This window comes from Chiloscyllium plagiosum, chromosome 5 (genome assembly GCF_004010195.1).
Source record: "Chiloscyllium plagiosum isolate BGI_BamShark_2017 chromosome 5, ASM401019v2, whole genome shotgun sequence".
In the NCBI taxonomy this organism is placed as follows: Eukaryota; Metazoa; Chordata; class Chondrichthyes; order Orectolobiformes; family Hemiscylliidae; genus Chiloscyllium; species Chiloscyllium plagiosum.
The window spans coordinates 62,600,664-62,617,975 of NC_057714.1; the positions used below are offsets into that span (position 1 = coordinate 62,600,664).

Below are 17,312 nucleotides of genomic sequence, written 5' to 3' on the forward strand. Positions count from 1 at the left end.
TTAAGAAAGAATTGGATAGAGCTCTCAAGGAGAGTGGAATCAAGGGTTATGCAGATAAGGCAAGAACAGGATACTGATTAAGGATGATCAGCCATGATCATATTGAATGGTGGTGCAGGCTCGAAGGGCAGAATGGACTACTCCTGCACCTATTGTCTATTGTCTATTGAGGTTTTTGTATGATTTAACAGAGCACGTTGGTGACAGTCATTGATAAAACATCACATAACATTCTCATCAATGAAGATTAAACTAATGGAATAACAGAGAGCATAGTTATTCGGTTGTGAAGTTGGTTGCCATAAACAGGAAATAAACAGTAGTGGTGAAAGATTGGCTTTAGACCAGAAGAAGATATAGGCAGTTGAGTTCCTCAGAGGTCAGAGTTAGGATCACTGCCTTACTTAATTTATATCAATTATGTAGATTTTGGTGTGCAAGGCACAATTTGACACAAAGTCTGCAACTATTGTGAACTGTGTGAACAATAGTGATCAACTTCACAGTCTGGACAGACCAGTGACAGATTAAATATAATTCAAAGAAGTGTGAAGTTATTCCTTTTGGCAGGAAGAGTTAGAATAGACAATATCAAATAAAGGAGACAATTCTAAAGGGAAGTGCAGGAACAGAGAGATGTGTGAGATACATGCATAAATCAAAGAAGGTTAATAACCATTTAATAAAGCAAATAAATCTTGCAGTTTGTGTATAAGAGCATGGAATACAAAGGCAAGCAAGTTACGATGAACTTGTAGAAAATTTTTGTTTAGCCTCAACTAGGGTTGCATCTGGGCATCACATTTTATGAATAGTGTGAAAATATGAGAAAGATTGTTAAGGATGCTTCCAGGGATTTGAAGATTCAGCCATAGGGATTGATTGAAAAGTTCAGTCTATTCTCCTTGGAGTGAAGAAGATTAAGATGAGATTTGACAGAGATGTGTAAAATAATGAAAACTCTGGTCAGAGCAGATAGGGAGAATCTCCCACCAATAGAGGAAAGGTTGTGAACCATAGGACACTGACATAAAAGTTTGGCAAAAAAAACTAAGATCAACTTAAGGAAAACCTTTTCTCAGCATTGTATGGTTTACCAAACAAAGTAGTGGAGGCAGATTCAAACAAGGTCTTCAAATGAGAATTGGATAATTATCTGAAGCAAAACAAAAATGCAGGGCTAAGAGGAAAATGCAGGGATGTAGCATTTGGCATTTGGTAATGCTTCCCCCATGGTCTTGCACAAGGTAATTTTCACATAAAGTAAACAATTTCTGCAGTTATGGTCACATAACTTAAAAGGTTTAACAGATTTTCCTTTAGTTATTCCATAGAGGCATGTTTCTTGAAAATTGTTCCAGTCCTGAATTTAGCTTGGAGAAAAAAATAACTTAGCAAAGGAAGCATGTTGGCGTGTATGTAGTCAGCACAAGGTAAGTGGCTCATCCAGTGAACTAGCATGACAAGAAAGGTCTAATTGCTGCTTTCTGTCCTTTGACCACTTTCTGACTCTATTCTACATACCTTGATCAGAACAAAAAAAAAAGAGAAAGTGAGAACTTCAGATGCTGGAGATCAGAGTCAAAAAGTGTGCTGCTGGAAAAGCACAGCCGATCAGGCAGCATCCGAGGAGCAGGACAGTCAACATTTGGAGCATAAGCTCTTCATCAGGAATGTGAAGAGTTCTTGATGAAAAGCATATCATCACAAAAAAAACAAGTGAACTGGCCATTGATTGTTGTCTATGAGACATTGCACAATGCAAACTGACTACAGGTCATTCTGCTATAATATGCATTTTGTTAGTGTGAATTCGCTATATCGCAATTAACGAATTAAGGACACTGTTTCTAAAGCACAAAGTTTGAAAGCATGTACTGGTTATAACATGATTCCAGGCCCATAAGTTTAAATGGTGCTGCTATTGCACAATATTCTTACAACATGGGATTGCACGGGAACAGAACTTCTGCATTATAGCAGAACTGACTGTCCTGTGTTTCCTACATTAGAACAGTGACAGTACTTCAAAGGTACACCCTGGTCATGAAAGGTACTATGTAAATGTAAGTTTTTTTTTTCTTTAGTCTACATCTATCCAAATTTGTGAAAGTTGATAAGTTCAGTCAAAGATGCCATACTAGATATTCACCTGAGGCCACTCTTTGATCAAAGGGTGAGAACGTTGAACCCAGAATCTCTGGAATAAAACAAAGAACTGCAGATGCTGAAGACTGAAACAAAAGCAGAAGTTGCTGGAGAAAATTAGCAAGTCTGGCAGAATCTGTAAGAGAAAGCAGAGTTAATATTTCAGGTCCAGTGACCTTTCTTCAACACATTGACTTCTCTGCACAGATGCTGCCAGACTTGCTGAATTTCTCCAGCAATTTCTATTTTTGTTCCACAATAGTTGGAGTTCAGAAGAACGAGAGATGATATAACTGAAATATCATACAAGATTCTGATGGAGCTTGACAGGATTGTCACAATGAAGTTATTTCTCTGTTGGGGAATCTAAAAACTGAGGCCATGGTCTCAGGATAAAGAACTAATTATTCTGAATTGAGATGAGGGAAATATTTTTCACTGAGTGAGTTATGGATCTTTGGAACTCTCTCTCCTAAAGGTTGTGAATGATCTATTGCTGAGTATATTTACACGTTGGATAAATAGATATAACATCTCTTAAGGAGTAAAGAAGAACAGGAAGGTAAGTGATATAGAGATAGAAGATAATCATATTTACTGTCAGAGCAGGCTCAAGGAGTTGTACAGTATAATCCTGTTTCTTATTAACATTCCAAGGGTAAGACCCACACAATTTAGGTAGCTTAGGAGAATAACAGTCTTGACAAAAACTTGTTATTTGTTTGGGGAAAAGACAATTAAGGCAAGCATTTATTACCCATCCCTAATTGCCGGTGGGAAGATGGTGAATTGCCTTCTTCAACAGCCACAGTTTGATACACTGAAGTGTTAGGGAGCAGATCCCACTATTCTGACCCAATCAAATGACAGTGATGGCATTTTCTAGGTCAGGATGGTTGTGTCTCAGTAGGAAGCTAGCAGAAACAGAGTGTTTTTGTTTTGACTTGACCTTGTTCTTCTTGGTTGTAGATGTCACAGGTTTGGACAGTATTATCTACCAAGCCTTGAAAATTTGTTACCAAACATCTTGTAGATCTTATTCACTGCTGCAACTGCACATCAATATGGAAGGGAACATTCAAAATGGTGAATAAGGTGCCAATTATTTGGGTTGCTTTGACCTGAATGATATCAATCCTCCTCAGAGTCGTTGGAGTTAAACCATTGAGGCATAGAAATGTTTTAGCACAGAAAGAGACCATTCAGCCCATCCTGTCTGCTCTAGGTAAATCATTCCAATTCCAATTCCACTTTCCATTATTTGGTCCATAGCCCTGCCTAGTTACAGCACTTCAGGTGCAAATCCAAATTCCTTTCAAATGAAATGAAGGTGCCTGTTTCAACCATCTAATCGAGCAGTAAGTTCCAGACCCCATCACCCTCTGGGTGAAATAAATTTCATACCATTCCCATTTGTTGTAAATTCCTTTACATTGTTTATTGCCCCAAAATCATAACACCATGCTTCTCCGGGCTGAATTCTATTTGTCACTTTTCTGCCCACTCATCCAAACCAATGATACCTTCTTGGAGCTCACAGCCATGATCTTCAACAACCCAGCCAGTCTATGTGTCGACCACCAATATTCAATTCATACTACCCACATTTAAATCTAAATTATTAATATATACAACAATTAGCAAGAGACCCTGGTCCCGTGGAAAAACATTGGAACCTGCTGTGCATTCGCAGAAACATCCATCAAACATTGTCCTTTATTCCTCTCTGGTAGACAAGCAAGAGGCTAGAAGAACACAGCAAACCAGGCAGCATCAGGAGGTGGAGAAGTCAACGTTTCAGGTGTAACCCTTTTTCAGGACTCAGAAGGCCATGAAGAAGGGTTACACCTGAAACGTTGACTTCTTCACCTCCTGGTGTTGCCTGGTTTGCTGTGTTTTTCCAGCTTCCTGCTTGATAACCTTGGATTCCAGCATCGGCAGGATTTTTTTGTCTCTAACTAAGTTTATTCTTCTCTGAGCCAATTTTGAATCCAATTCCCATACTCTCCTGAATCCCATGAGCTTTGAATTTTCTGAACAGTCTGTCTTGTGGGATCTTGTGCTTAAATCTACTTAGACAACATCCACTCTATGACCATCGACAATCTTCCTGTTACTTTCTTAAAAAAGTCAATTAAGCGAGTAAAACATGACCTCACTTTAAAACCTGCTGAATATCTTTGATTAATTTCCAAGGAACAACTAATCCTATCTCTCAATACTAATTCCTGTAATTTGCTCAGTTCTGAGGTCAGACTGACTGGCCTATAATAATTTGGTCTATCCCTCGTACCCTTTCTGAATAACAGTACAATGTTTGCAGATCTCCAGTTATCTGGCACCACCCCTACATATAATGAGGATTGGAACATTCCCTGAGAGTATCCGTTATTTCCTCTAAACCTTCCTTAAACAGCCTAGAGTACCATTCATCCAGCACTGGCGATTTATCCACCTTCAAGGGAGATCAGTCCCTCGAATACTTCCCTTCTCATTTTGCTTATTTTGTTTAATATTCCACATGTCTCCTATTTAACTAGAATATCTGTATCATCCTTTTCATTTGTGATGACAAAGACAAAGTATTCATTTAGAAGCTTACTCACATCATGCATACTTAAGAGCCATGTCTTTTTCTTTTCAGCCTTTAAAAGCTATAGATTGCAAGGAAGAAGAACTGTTTTCAAACACAGCGTTTTACAAGGATGACTACACAGCAAGGAATTCTGGTACTCAGCTAACTGTGCATATTGGAACTGGGAACATGAAAGGTACAGACACAGAGAGACACAATAAAAATGTGTGCTTTTTTGTTCTCCACAGCAGAAGCTGCCTGTTCTCTGCAGTAAAAAACAAAACTGTACAAACGTGAAGAAAACCAATTAACTTGCCTTGAGCATTTGCTGTGAGCTGTGAGTTTTGAATTGATAATTCAAAGCCATTTCCTAAGTGGATCAGTCATTCTGTACTCATCACTGTCAGTAGAAGCTAAGCATGCACACAATGCAATTAAAGTTGGGGCTTGTGGCAACTAATTTCAAGCATCAAATTTCTAAACACATTACTTTAACTCTGAACACTTGCAAAATCTTCAAAATAAGTTTTTCTTCTTTACAAAAATTAACATTTACAATCGTAGTGAAAATGAATGATCAATATTCAACTTTCGTCATTTGACGATTACCTGAGACTTCAACTGACTAAAATTGAATACAAAAAAGACAAATACTGACCTGAACTGAGTGCCATGATAATGCTAGGTTCATGAACACATCAGCTATCAGCTGGAATTCAGCTATCAAGGGGAAATTGTCTGCCAGCCTCAGAATATTGGCCTCAAATGGTGCTTTAATTGATATTATAGGGTAGCTGGAATGGGTAGCCAGAACCAACTTTCCCTTACCCTGAACCCAGACAAGATTGGTCTCCCCAGTATTGGGTAGGCAGCACTTCCAGTGTTTGCATGGAAAGGTGTTATGGGGAAGGAAGGGGCATTAGGCTCAGCTAAGGGTGCAATACTTGTTCTTTCATTTCATCCTTTCTCTCTATTCAAGGTTCCAAACACTTGTTCCAAGTGAAACAGTGATTTGCTTTGACTACTTTCAATTTAATGTAATGTGTTTGCTGCTTATGTTGCTCCTCGACATTGAGCAGCCCAAATGCAAACTAAGTATTTCTTTTGCAAACCACTACTGTTCAGCTAGCAAGCATGACCTTTTTGTTTTAATTTTCCACCTTGCTCCAACACTGCCTTTTCTTTCCTTGATCTGCTACAGCATTCCAGTGAAGCTCAGCAAAGCTTGAATAACGGCCCCTCATCTTTCCTCTCAACCTCTCCTGCCTTGGAACTCAGTTTTAAGTTCATCAATTTAGAACAAAATCTCTGCCTCCACCTTGTTGTTTTTTTTATATTAATTGTTTCTTTCTTTTGGTCTTCACATTATTGAATCATAGAGTTTTATAGCAACGAAAGAGACCTTTCAACCCATTCTGTCTGTGTTGGTCTTAAACACCTATCTACTCTCATCCTAATTTCCAGCATTTGATCATTGCCTTGGACGCAACTGTGTTTAGTGTTGATCTAAAAATCTTTTAAATGTTTGATGCCACCTGTTAGACAGTGATTTCCGATCCCCACCACCCTCCAGATGAAATGAATATTCCTGAAATCCCTTCCAAACCACTTGTTCCTTACCTTAAACATATGCCATATAATTATTTCGGCTTTGTACTGAAGGGAAATTTTCTTCCTGCCCACCCTAACTGTCCCTCTCATAATATTGTATATCTCATCAGGACTCCCACCCATCTCCCAGCATTCTCTGCTCTAAGGATAATTATCCCAGTCCGCTTAGTGTCTCTTCATAGCTGAATCACTCCAGCTCAGGCAACATCAGGTGGATCTCTTCTGCATCCTCCCCAGTGAAATCACATTCTTCCTACAGTGTGGTAGGAACTGCACATGGTAATCCAACTGAGATCTAACTAACATCTTTATGTACCTCTAACGTAACTTCCCTAATTTTGTATTCAATGAAAACCAAGGTCCCTATGATCCTCTGTACTTCCAAGGTCTTACTATTCCTTGTGTTATTTTTACCTTGTTAGTCCTCTCAAATTGTACCATCTCTGACTTTTCTGAATTAAATTCCATTTGCTATTGTTATGACCACCTATATCATCTATAGTTTTCCTCCTTGCTATTTATCACACCAGCAATCTATGTGCCTGTTGCATACTCACTGATCAAACCTTCTGCATTCCCATCTAGATCATTAATGTATCCAACAAACAGCCGTGGACCCAAATACTGCGGTATGTCACTGGACACAGGCTTCCACGAAAACAACCTTTAAACTTCTACTCCTCTCATTAAGCCAGTTTTGGATCGAATTTGTCAAATTGCCTTTCTTTCTTTCTTGATTAGTCTAGCAAGCAAGACTTTGTAAAAAGCCTTACTCAAGTCCATGTAGACAATGTCTATTGCACTACCCTCATCTACACATCTAGTTGCCTCCTCAAAAATGTCAATCAAACATGTCAGAAATGATTTCCCCAACAAAGCCATGCTGACTACCCTTGATTAATCCTTTTCTCTCCCAGGGGAGAGTAATTCTGTCCCTCAGAACTTTTTCAAAAAGTATCCCTACCACAGATTTTGCATTCAAATGGCTACTATATAGCCATTAACCTGCCATCAGGCCAGACTTAACAACTGTTTCTTTACCCATTCCACTGTTCTTAGCTTTTACATCATTGTTAGTTCTTCTCTGCTGCTCTCTACCCTATTGCAGACCTTCCCTTTGATCCCCCACATTCTACTAGCTTAAAGACTCAGACATTTCCATCTTCCTTCTATTCCAAGGAAATGTGAAGTGTTAACTGCTTCTCTCCGCAAATACTGTCCAACCTGTTGGGCACTTCTGGCAATTTTTGTTTTTATTCATAATGAATTTGTTGTTTATGTTTTTATGAACTTTCATTATTTTTTATGTAACTCAAGGCAAAGATCCTGGAGTCTGTTTTTTGTCCAATAAAGCCCTGACATATTTATGAATCGTATATCTGTTTTTCTTAGGAAGGTATTCTTGCCTATGGATGCAAACATCTCAGCTTTAAATCCTACTCCTCAATTTGATTTGCACTAATTTGATACTTCAGTGCAATAATGAGGGAATAGTACATTGGCAGAAGTACAAACTTTTTAACGAGATATTAAACCCAAGTCTCTGCTGCCTCTTCAAAATGGCAAAAGAATTTTGTGATTCTATTTGAACAAGGAAGTTATCCCATTGACTGTAGCCATTTACTGTTCTCCATCAGATACAAAAAATTATCAGCCTTTATTCCCATTGCTGCTTGTAGGTCCTTTCCTTGATATAAATTAGCAGCAACAGTTGCCTTGGCGAGTGATTCCAGTCTGTAATTTGGAAGTGATGAGGAGCTAAAATATGTGAGACTGGGTATATACAAATTCTTTCTTTACGTTTCCTGAGTCATGAAGAGTTTAGCTGGTTATGTGTCAGAGACCATCCTCACAACGAACAAATGTAATTTAAAAATTACACTTCTTCAAAAATTTAAAAATATTTGTACAGTCAATACAGAAGTTAAATCTAGAAACTAAAATGCTACATGTTGTGGATTTTACATAAATAGAAGTGCAATCTGAAGCAATTATTAATTAGAATGCAGGAATAAAACATTTGAAGTTGGAATTCTGACAGCCAACAAAACTTAAACTAACTTATTAGTCTTTGTCTTTTACTCTAAAATCCATAAGGTTTAAGTGGAGTTAAGAAATGCCCAATTTAATTTTACAATAAGCAACAAGAAAGTCTCATTCCTTTCCTGGCCGAGTGAGATTTGAAATACTTTTCAACTCTGCTCATAGTATACAGAGCACAGTTCAAAACAAGTACAAATACTGTGCAATTGTTCATGCAATTTTTCAGCATGGAATGCTTTGCAGTAAGGGCACTTAACTTGTGAGGTGTGTCACACCTAGATGCTGTCACCTTCCCACCTCCACGGGAATTCAATTCTAGGGGACAGATCATGGTCAACCTTCCTGCCCTGCCACAAATTGAGGCCTTTCGGGTGAATCATAGTCAATTAGGACCACTTCAGGACTTCTGCCTGCTGCCATTGGGATTGATCTAGTTTCACATGGGCCTCAAACATACGGTGTGCCTGATAGGTCTCCTTTGCAGGCAACTTGTCACCTTGGTGTGGGATCCAACCTCCTGTCTGTTAGTCAAAGGCAATCAGTGTCTGGTTGAGGCACTGGACGTAGGGAAGGAGATGTCTTTTTCTAATTCTATTCCTTCCTCCTATCCCAATTTCCAAGTGAAGGAACCTGCGCGCCCACAATCATAACTTACTCACCTTCACCCTGGATCCTGAGTCATACTGTGACTCTACATAGCACTTTCCCGAATAGCCATGACCTCCTGCATGGCGACGCTGAAGGTGAGCACCACCAGCCTCAGATTGGTGCAGCTCCTTTTGGTCAGGAGTTCACCCTGCAGGGATCCGATGCCAGGGGAAGGTCAGCTGATGGCTTTCTCACTGCCTGACTGGCATATGGCTCAGTGTACCTTGTCCAGGAGAGGCAACATGCACCTTTCGCTGGCTCACACGGGTGAAACCCCCAACAACTCAACAAGACTCTGCCCTACTTCCTCTTACCTCAGCCACTGACATCACTGGAAATACATCAAGAGATATGTGAAATGTATCAAGTAAAAACAAAAATCAACATAGGAGGATGCCTGGGGTCATTTGATGCTCCAAACAAAGCTTCAGAACCAGCATCTACCATGTCTGTTGTGCCAGGCAATTCTACTGCAATCACTGAGCTGAGGAAGAGACACTCAAATTCACATCTAATGTGTGCAGACTCCACTGTAGGCAACTTAGTGTTTTGTGCCACACTAATGTGTTTTAAAGGATTCTTCTTGAAGAAATTATTGAATGTCATAGATACAATTCAAAGTTTCTACAGTTTCTGTCAGTGAAACAAACTACATTTGGATTAAATTAGCAGGCTGGATTCAATTACAGAAAGAATGCAGCATGTTATTATCTTTCTCATAATGATATTAGGAACAGATCATCTTATACATCATTAGCAATTTCAACTCAACGTTGTAAAAATGCTGTGGCTTGGAATGAATTACTGTTGCAGAAAACATCAGTGACAGTAACCAGTCATCTGTTGAAGCCAAGATTCTGTAAACTCAAACTGGAATGATGCTATAAACTTGGCACATGTAAATGTTACATTCTTTTCCATTTTCCATAACATCCATGAACATGCCGTCTTGTATGTGACACTCTGAGTGTCGATAATTATAACAGATAAGAATTTGCAGCTCTTTCGACACATGCCTGGCATAATTTCAAGAGGAGTACATTAAAAGACTTGCAAATCAGACTGAGACTAAGGTTCAATCATTCCCAAGTATTACTTTGGGAATTCTATCGAGCCTTTTAAGGGATGGCAGCAGAAACGGAGGAGCTTGAGTTGGGACCAGAGTGGGAATGACTACTGTTGGAGGAGCTTGGACCAGTTCTTCTGAGTTCCCATCCACAGCAGCAAAATGTCTGGACATACCAACCATACCTGTTCATCGACTGGTCATTTTAGGTTTGTGCTTTAGATCACCTCCTCCAAATTAAAAAAAAATGAAATCAGTAGCTTTTCAATATTTTTACAGTACCTGACAAAGAGGGCAGAGCAGTCAGCTTTTCTTTAGCTTTCTAAGGAGCAGCTAACTCCACCTCCTGAGTTACTACTTAGAAAGCTGAAAGAACTGACTGCTCTGCCCTTTTTGTCAGGTACACGATAAAAATTATGGTTTCTCGCTGTGGCACATCGGAACTGGCGGTCGATGAGTTGAGCATCATACCCCCTTCTTATGAGGGCATCCTTGAGTACTTCCAGGTGCCCATCACATTCCTCCTCAGAACAGATCCTGTGTATGTGTAGGGCTTGTCCGTATGTGATGGCTGTTTTTTAATATGTTTCGGGTGGAAGCTGGAGAAGTGCAGCATCGTGAGGTTATCCGTGGGTTTGCAGTAGAGTGAAGTGCTGAGGTGCTCATCCGTGATGGAGATGTATGTGCCCAAGAATGAGACAGACACTGGAGAATAGTCCACGGTGAGTTTGATGGTGGGATGAAATTCATTGATATCACAGTTGTTTCAGTGACTCCTCACCATGGGTCCAGAGGAAGAAAATGTCATCAATATACCTGGTGTATAGTGTTGGTTGGAGATCCTGCATACAGAAGAAGTCTTGTTCGAACCTGTGCATGAAGATGTTGGCATATTGGGTGCAAATTTGGTCTCCATGGCTGTTCCATGTGTCTGGATGAAGAACTGGTTGTCAAAGGTGAAAGTGTGGTCAAGGATGAAGCGAATGAGTGATAGCATGGTGCTTGGAGATTGGCAGTTGTTGGTATTGAGTACTGAGGCTGTTGCCGCGATGCCGTCATTGTGGGGGATGCTGGTGTAGTGTGCTTAAACGTCCATTGTGACAAGCAATGTTCCTGGTTTGACTGGTCTGTGGATGCTGAGTTTCTGTAAGAAATCCATAGTGTCGCGACAGAAGCTGGGGATCCCCTGTACAATGGGTTTCAAGATGTCTTCAACATAGTCAGAGAGGTTCTCACAGAGTGTCCCTTTGCCTGATACGATGGGGCGTCCAGGTGTGTTGACTTTGTGTATCTTCGGCAAGCAGTGGAAGTCGCCTACATGAGAAGTACATGGGATGAGAGCGCGTAGGGAACTCTGAAGGACTGGATCCAAAGTCCTGATCAATATGTTTAGTTCACGGGTGTGCACTTTGGTTGGATTGGCTGGTAGTTGCCTGTAGTATTCCTGGTTATTCAATTGTCAGTTCACTTCATTGCTGTAATCTATTCTATTCTGAATGACGATGGCTCCTCCTTTATCAGCTGATTTGATGACTATGTTGTGATTGGTTTTGAGAGCGTGGATGGCGTTATGTTGTGAACGGGTGATGTTCTGCTCTATTTTGTGCGTGCAGCTGATGAATCTGGCATTTCTATATTTCCTGACGGTTTGAGCATACATGTCAAGCCCAGGGCAGCGACCCTCCGGTAGGGTCCAAGTTGACTTCTTCTTTAGTCACTCCTCTATGGATCCCAGTGATGACTGTTCCGGTTCCTCGGTGGGATCGTTGGGATCACTGGTGGCATCTTGAAAGAATTCTCATTCATCTGATGAATTCCTCTGTGAGTGCTGCAAGCCCTATGGGGTCCATTTTCATGGTGGGGCAAAATTGAGATCCCCCTGCTAAGAACTTCAATGTGTTCTGGTTGAAGGGTGTAGTCCAATAAGTTGACGATCGACTTCCCTGCAGTGATAACGTTTTCCGTTATGGTGCCAGGGTGGGCTTGGCTACTGTTGGTGGTGATGCCAAATATCTCCAGTTTCTTGTTCTTGGGACACATGTATGCGATGTAGTTTTGTCACCTTGCCTGTTTGAGAATGTCCCGTAACTGTACTGCTGTATCCTGTGTGCAGGCTGAGAGTGTGGACTCCATCTTAATTTCAAGGTTGTGGCATCTGCTGCACAAGGTGATTCAGGAGTTTATGAGAGATCTGGTGGCAAAGTTTCTCTATGTAGTCTGTGCTGTAGGTCAACTTGAGTGGGTTCGTGATCCATAATCCTTTTGGGATCTTTCCTGCTTTCCTGTAGAAACTTGATTTCTGTGTCGACATGTGCGATCTTCTTGAGAGATCCTCTCCACTTTGAGCTGGCAGTTAGTGGAGAGGATCTCCAAGAAGATCGCACATAATGACACAGATAACACTGGCACCTCCAAATCATATCTCACATATACATATACACATACTGTCTCATGGACACTCATACCCTCCCCGCACACACACATCCACGTGCACACATACGAATATAAGTCTGTGGGGTGGATTTGAACTTGCAGAATTACATTTTATTTTGCTCAAAAACTGCATGGATCCATGTAAGATTCTGTAAATCCCCTTTTTTAGATTAGAATCAATCTGAACACTGGGGCACAGACAGCCTCATAAAGGGCACCTCACACCTTCAATGCATTATCTGGGCCGACATCGAATTGTTAAAGTTCACTTGAGAATGTAACTTTAAAAAAATTCAGGGACTTACATATGAAAGAACTGAAACTATAATGGTCATTCTAAAAGATGAGAGAATTAACAAACAATCCAGGTATTTTTCAATACATAATTTCAGTTACGCCACACTGTAAAAATTTGCTTTAAGTTCTGTGTCTTACGATCTTATATTCCCCAACAACCTGATGATGGAGCAGCGCTCCAAAAGCTAGTGCTTCCAAATAAACCTGTTGGACTATAGCCTGGTGTGTGATTTTTACCATGGTTGACCATGGTTTTCTACTCTCAGGGCAGGGTGAGCAGACCAAGCCTGAACCTGCACAAGTGACATTATTCTGAACCACATTCTAAACACCTAAGCTTATCAACCAACATCGCCTTTATAATATTAATAAGATATTAGGTAAGACCGAGTGTATCTGAGATTACCAGTGCTGTTGGCTTGAAAGGTCATCAGGTAACATTTTCTTAAACTGGTAAATTTGTACTTGAACATCTCTTTGGTTATCTCTGCTATAATCTTATTTCCTGGGGACTTTTCTCAGATAAAGTTCTTATCAAAGCTCTCAGTGGTAGATAGAAAGGTTAAAATAACATTGTTTTCATTAGAGTAATCTGAATAAATTATACTATTTAGTATAAGAGAATACACTTTGAGTATTTTTGTCACTTTCAAAACATTTTGAGAGTTCTTCTCCCAATGAGTCAAATCAGTATTTAAAGAGGACACTTTCATTTCTGTGAAATATGTAAACTCTCTATTCTTTTCATATTCTGATCCTGGACAAATCTGGTTTATATATTATCACTAAAGTTGATGCAATCCAATAGCTTCACTTCTGAAGATATAGTGACAAATATTAAAGCATATGAAAGTTTTTCTAATCAGCAAGATTTAAATGTTGCCATCTACATGGATGAATATGTTTACACAATAAAGAGATTTATTATTGAAAGAAAAGACAATAATGGCTGTAAATACACTGCCAGCTCTCAGTAAAGAGAGAAAGCAATTTAACAGCATAGTGTGGACCCTTTGCCAGTTCTGACGGACTCCCTTTAAACTACATCTATTTTTTTCTCATTCTTAAAACTTATCAAAATGGCATGAGATCACGGTGACAATGAAAATGCTTTTCACTGTATTTTACTGTTTTTCTCACTGTAAAATTCATGTGACAATAAACTCATTCATTCATTCGTTCTGATGAATGATTAATGCAAGTCTTTCTTTTTTTACAAATAGCAACAGACACATGGAGGATGTGGTTGAATTCCCAGGCTTTGAGGGGGCAGGGATGGAGGCAAATGGTTGTATAAACTCGTGCAGCCAACTCGCACAGTGGTACCCTGGCTCCATCACAGTGAGAGTCAGGATGGCTAGGCCAGTGAGGGTGTGACAGGGCTGCTCCAATGAAACCAGCATTTTGAAAGGCATTTTTAAGGCTGAGTGTCAAAACCCGATTGTAATTTTCCAGTCAGCCTCCAGATCCCAGCAGGTCTTCAGGGTAAAGGGCGGCTGCCTTGAGGCAGGTTTCTGGTGGCAGGCTCGGGTACCAGTCTTCCAGACAGGCTTTGAGACCCCATCAGTCTGGCTGTCTTGAGCTGTTGGCCTGGTGCTGAAGATTTGTAAAAGTAGAACCTCAAATTGGAGATACCCTCTCTCTAATGTACTGGAAAGGCATCCTGTTGTTTCTCCAGCTTTAAAAGTCTATCTTCCAACTTTAATTGGATGGTGACACAGCTCCCTGGTCATTCATTCAGCAAAAATCATGGATGGATGACTGTGTCATGTATGGTATGGGCTTCAAATCTCTAATTGACCAAGCACAGAAAGGCTCAAAAGCCCATGGGGAAAATCCTGCTTCTCCTGCATTTTCTATTCCTGGAGCAGATTTGTTCTTTTCATAGCAGGTAAATGCTATTTTGGAAAAAATTGTAACATTGATGTAATGGTAATGTCACTGGATGAGTACTCCAGAACCACAGGCAAAATTCTGGGGACATGGGTTCAAATCTTGCCAAGGTCAATGGTGAAATTACAAGTCAATTTAAAAGAGAAATCTGGATTGGACAGCTAGTTTAACAGCAACAACATAACCATGGTTAGACATATCTATCTGGGTCACTAATGTCCTTTACAGAAGAACTGCCATCCTATAGGGGCGGCATGGTGGCTCAGTGGTGCTGCCTCACAGTGCCAGGCACACAGCTTCGATTCCAGCCTCAGGCGACTGTCTGTGTGGAGTTTGCATATTCTCCCTGTGTCTCCTGATGCTCTGGTTTCCTCCCACAATCCAGAGATGTGCAGATCAGGTGAATTGGCCATGTTAAATTGCCAGTAGTGTTAGGTGCATTAGTCAGGGATAAATGTAAGGAAATGGGTCTGGGTGCGTTACTCTTTGGAGGGACTTGTTGGCCCAGGGGGCCTGTTTCCATACTGTAGGGAGTCTAATCTAATTAGAAGTGGCTGTTTATGGTCAAATTTAATACATTGCCAGGAATTAGCTTCCCAGCATTGAGTTATAGTTATAAATTCAGCGAGGCTGTTATCATGATGTGACAAATATTTATGAATATCAGTGAGACCACAAGAAGGACGAACTGTTTTAATTGCTCTTATCCACTTGTTATTCTTTCTGGTATCATTTGATTTTTTGAAAATCATGATGCAACACTGGCCATCATAAGTTGTGTCACATGCAGAGCAGATAATGGTGATTCTTATGTTAGACTGGAGTATGATTTTCATGTCACAGATACTATGGTAACATTATCTGATTTTTGCCTAAAAGCATATGAAAATAATTTTTCTATGATGTACAAAAGTGTCATGAAATTCTACATGTCTTTAACTAAACATCACTGTTAAACAACAGAATTTAGTTTTCATATTTGCCTATTATTTAACATCATTAGATAATTCTACTGCTCATTGTATGTAAAGAACAAGCTCCAGCCTGGGGGAAATGAGTGGAAGGATTTATTATCTTTGCAATACATTTAAGCCCAAGAGAACATTAGGATAAATATTGACTATAATTCTTTGGTTGCAAGATAAGCATTATCCCTCAGGTAACAAAAGAATCCTTGAGCAGGTAACTATAACTTAATTACATCTGTAACCTGGAGCAATGATTCACTCTGATAGCCTTTGACTGCAGTCATTATTTCCCTTTTCTTCAGACAACATGATTTTTAAAAAACAATTGACAAAAGACATCTGTGGCAGGAATCTTTCACAAAAAAAAACTCAAAGAATAATCTCAGTTTATTTTAACCAGTGCATGAAAATGTTGGCCACTTTTTATTTCGGAAAGTCACTTTTTTATGATCTGAATTCCCAGGACCTTGAAGATCCTAACGGGCGCAAGACACATACTAGACAAACATATAAAATATTTCTAAGCTGCTTCCTACAGAAAAGCAGTCTTTAATATAGAGATAATCTATTAGTGACTATATTTATTTGGTCTGTTTTACCTCGCTGCTGGTTTGATCAAAATGGCCCTGAACATCATCTCTTCTGGTGTGCCCTTCCGCACATCAATGCAGTGTATGAAGGGGTGAATACCAGCAAGTACAAAGCCCTTCTGATAAAATTCATGTAGCTGAGCAGGAAGATGATGTAAGGAAGAAAGCTTGACTGCAGCTGACTCTGTTATCTCTGAAGATAAAGCACATGAAAGAGAAAGCAGATCATTAGAAATCCAAAGAACTAACATTTTTAAAACATCCAGTGAACCAGAATATTTCTACCCATTTATTTTAAACCAAAAGGTTCCCCAGAATAACCCTCATCCTGTTACAGTCTTTCATTGTCTTAAAAAAATGACAGTAGTTATTTACAGCTCTTAATGAATCACATCCACTATATATAAAGTACAATAATATATCTGAAGCATTAAATTGAAACAATTTCTAGATCACTTCTCATTTACATACTTTACACAATAATTAACTACATTTAATTAATATAAATTATTTAAATTCACTGCACTTAATTATCATGTTCCAAGGGTTTGTGAGTATCGCTATCACCCTCAGAAACAGTAATTTTAATTGAAGTAGAATTCATTAGCATCATCTTTCACAAAAGAGTACAAAGAAATCTATTTTGCTTATTCAGTTCCCCTGCCAATCGTGTACCATGAAGTGCTGCATATTGATCTCTCCGCTTCATTGCTAGTGCTACTGCTAAATGATAAGATATTCAAACTTGGAAAACATGTTCCTTAACCCACATGATGTCCCAAAGCATTGAATCATGGGACAGAAGGAGGTCAGTTGGCCATCTGTATTCAAAGGCATTAAAGGGGCACACTAGTTCTTTCCCACAGCAAGATTGTCCAACCTCGTGCTCAAAGCTGAGGAATTTAACCCCTGTTCTGCTTTGAGCAGTTTCGAATTCCTGGGGGTTCCCACAAGTATTTGGACTGGGTTGTTTTTAGTATTGTTGCGTTGTTGCTGACTAAATCAGTCCAGCTTCATTAATATCAGTAGATCCATGCAGA

The 17,312-nt window shown here is 39.7% G+C and overlaps 1 protein-coding gene across 2 annotated transcripts in view; it reads right to left on the bottom strand.

Moving 5' to 3' along the window:
- The window catches only part of LOC122549933 (raftlin-like), a 103,514-nt gene that overhangs the window by 48,581 nt on the left and 37,621 nt on the right, over nt 1-17,312 (bottom strand). For both annotated transcript variants that reach the window (XM_043690175.1, XM_043690176.1), the window contains one exon: nt 16,282-16,465. In XM_043690175.1, the coding sequence (XP_043546110.1) occupies nt 16,282-16,465 (184 nt within the window). The remainder of the gene's footprint in view (nt 1-16,281; nt 16,466-17,312) is intronic.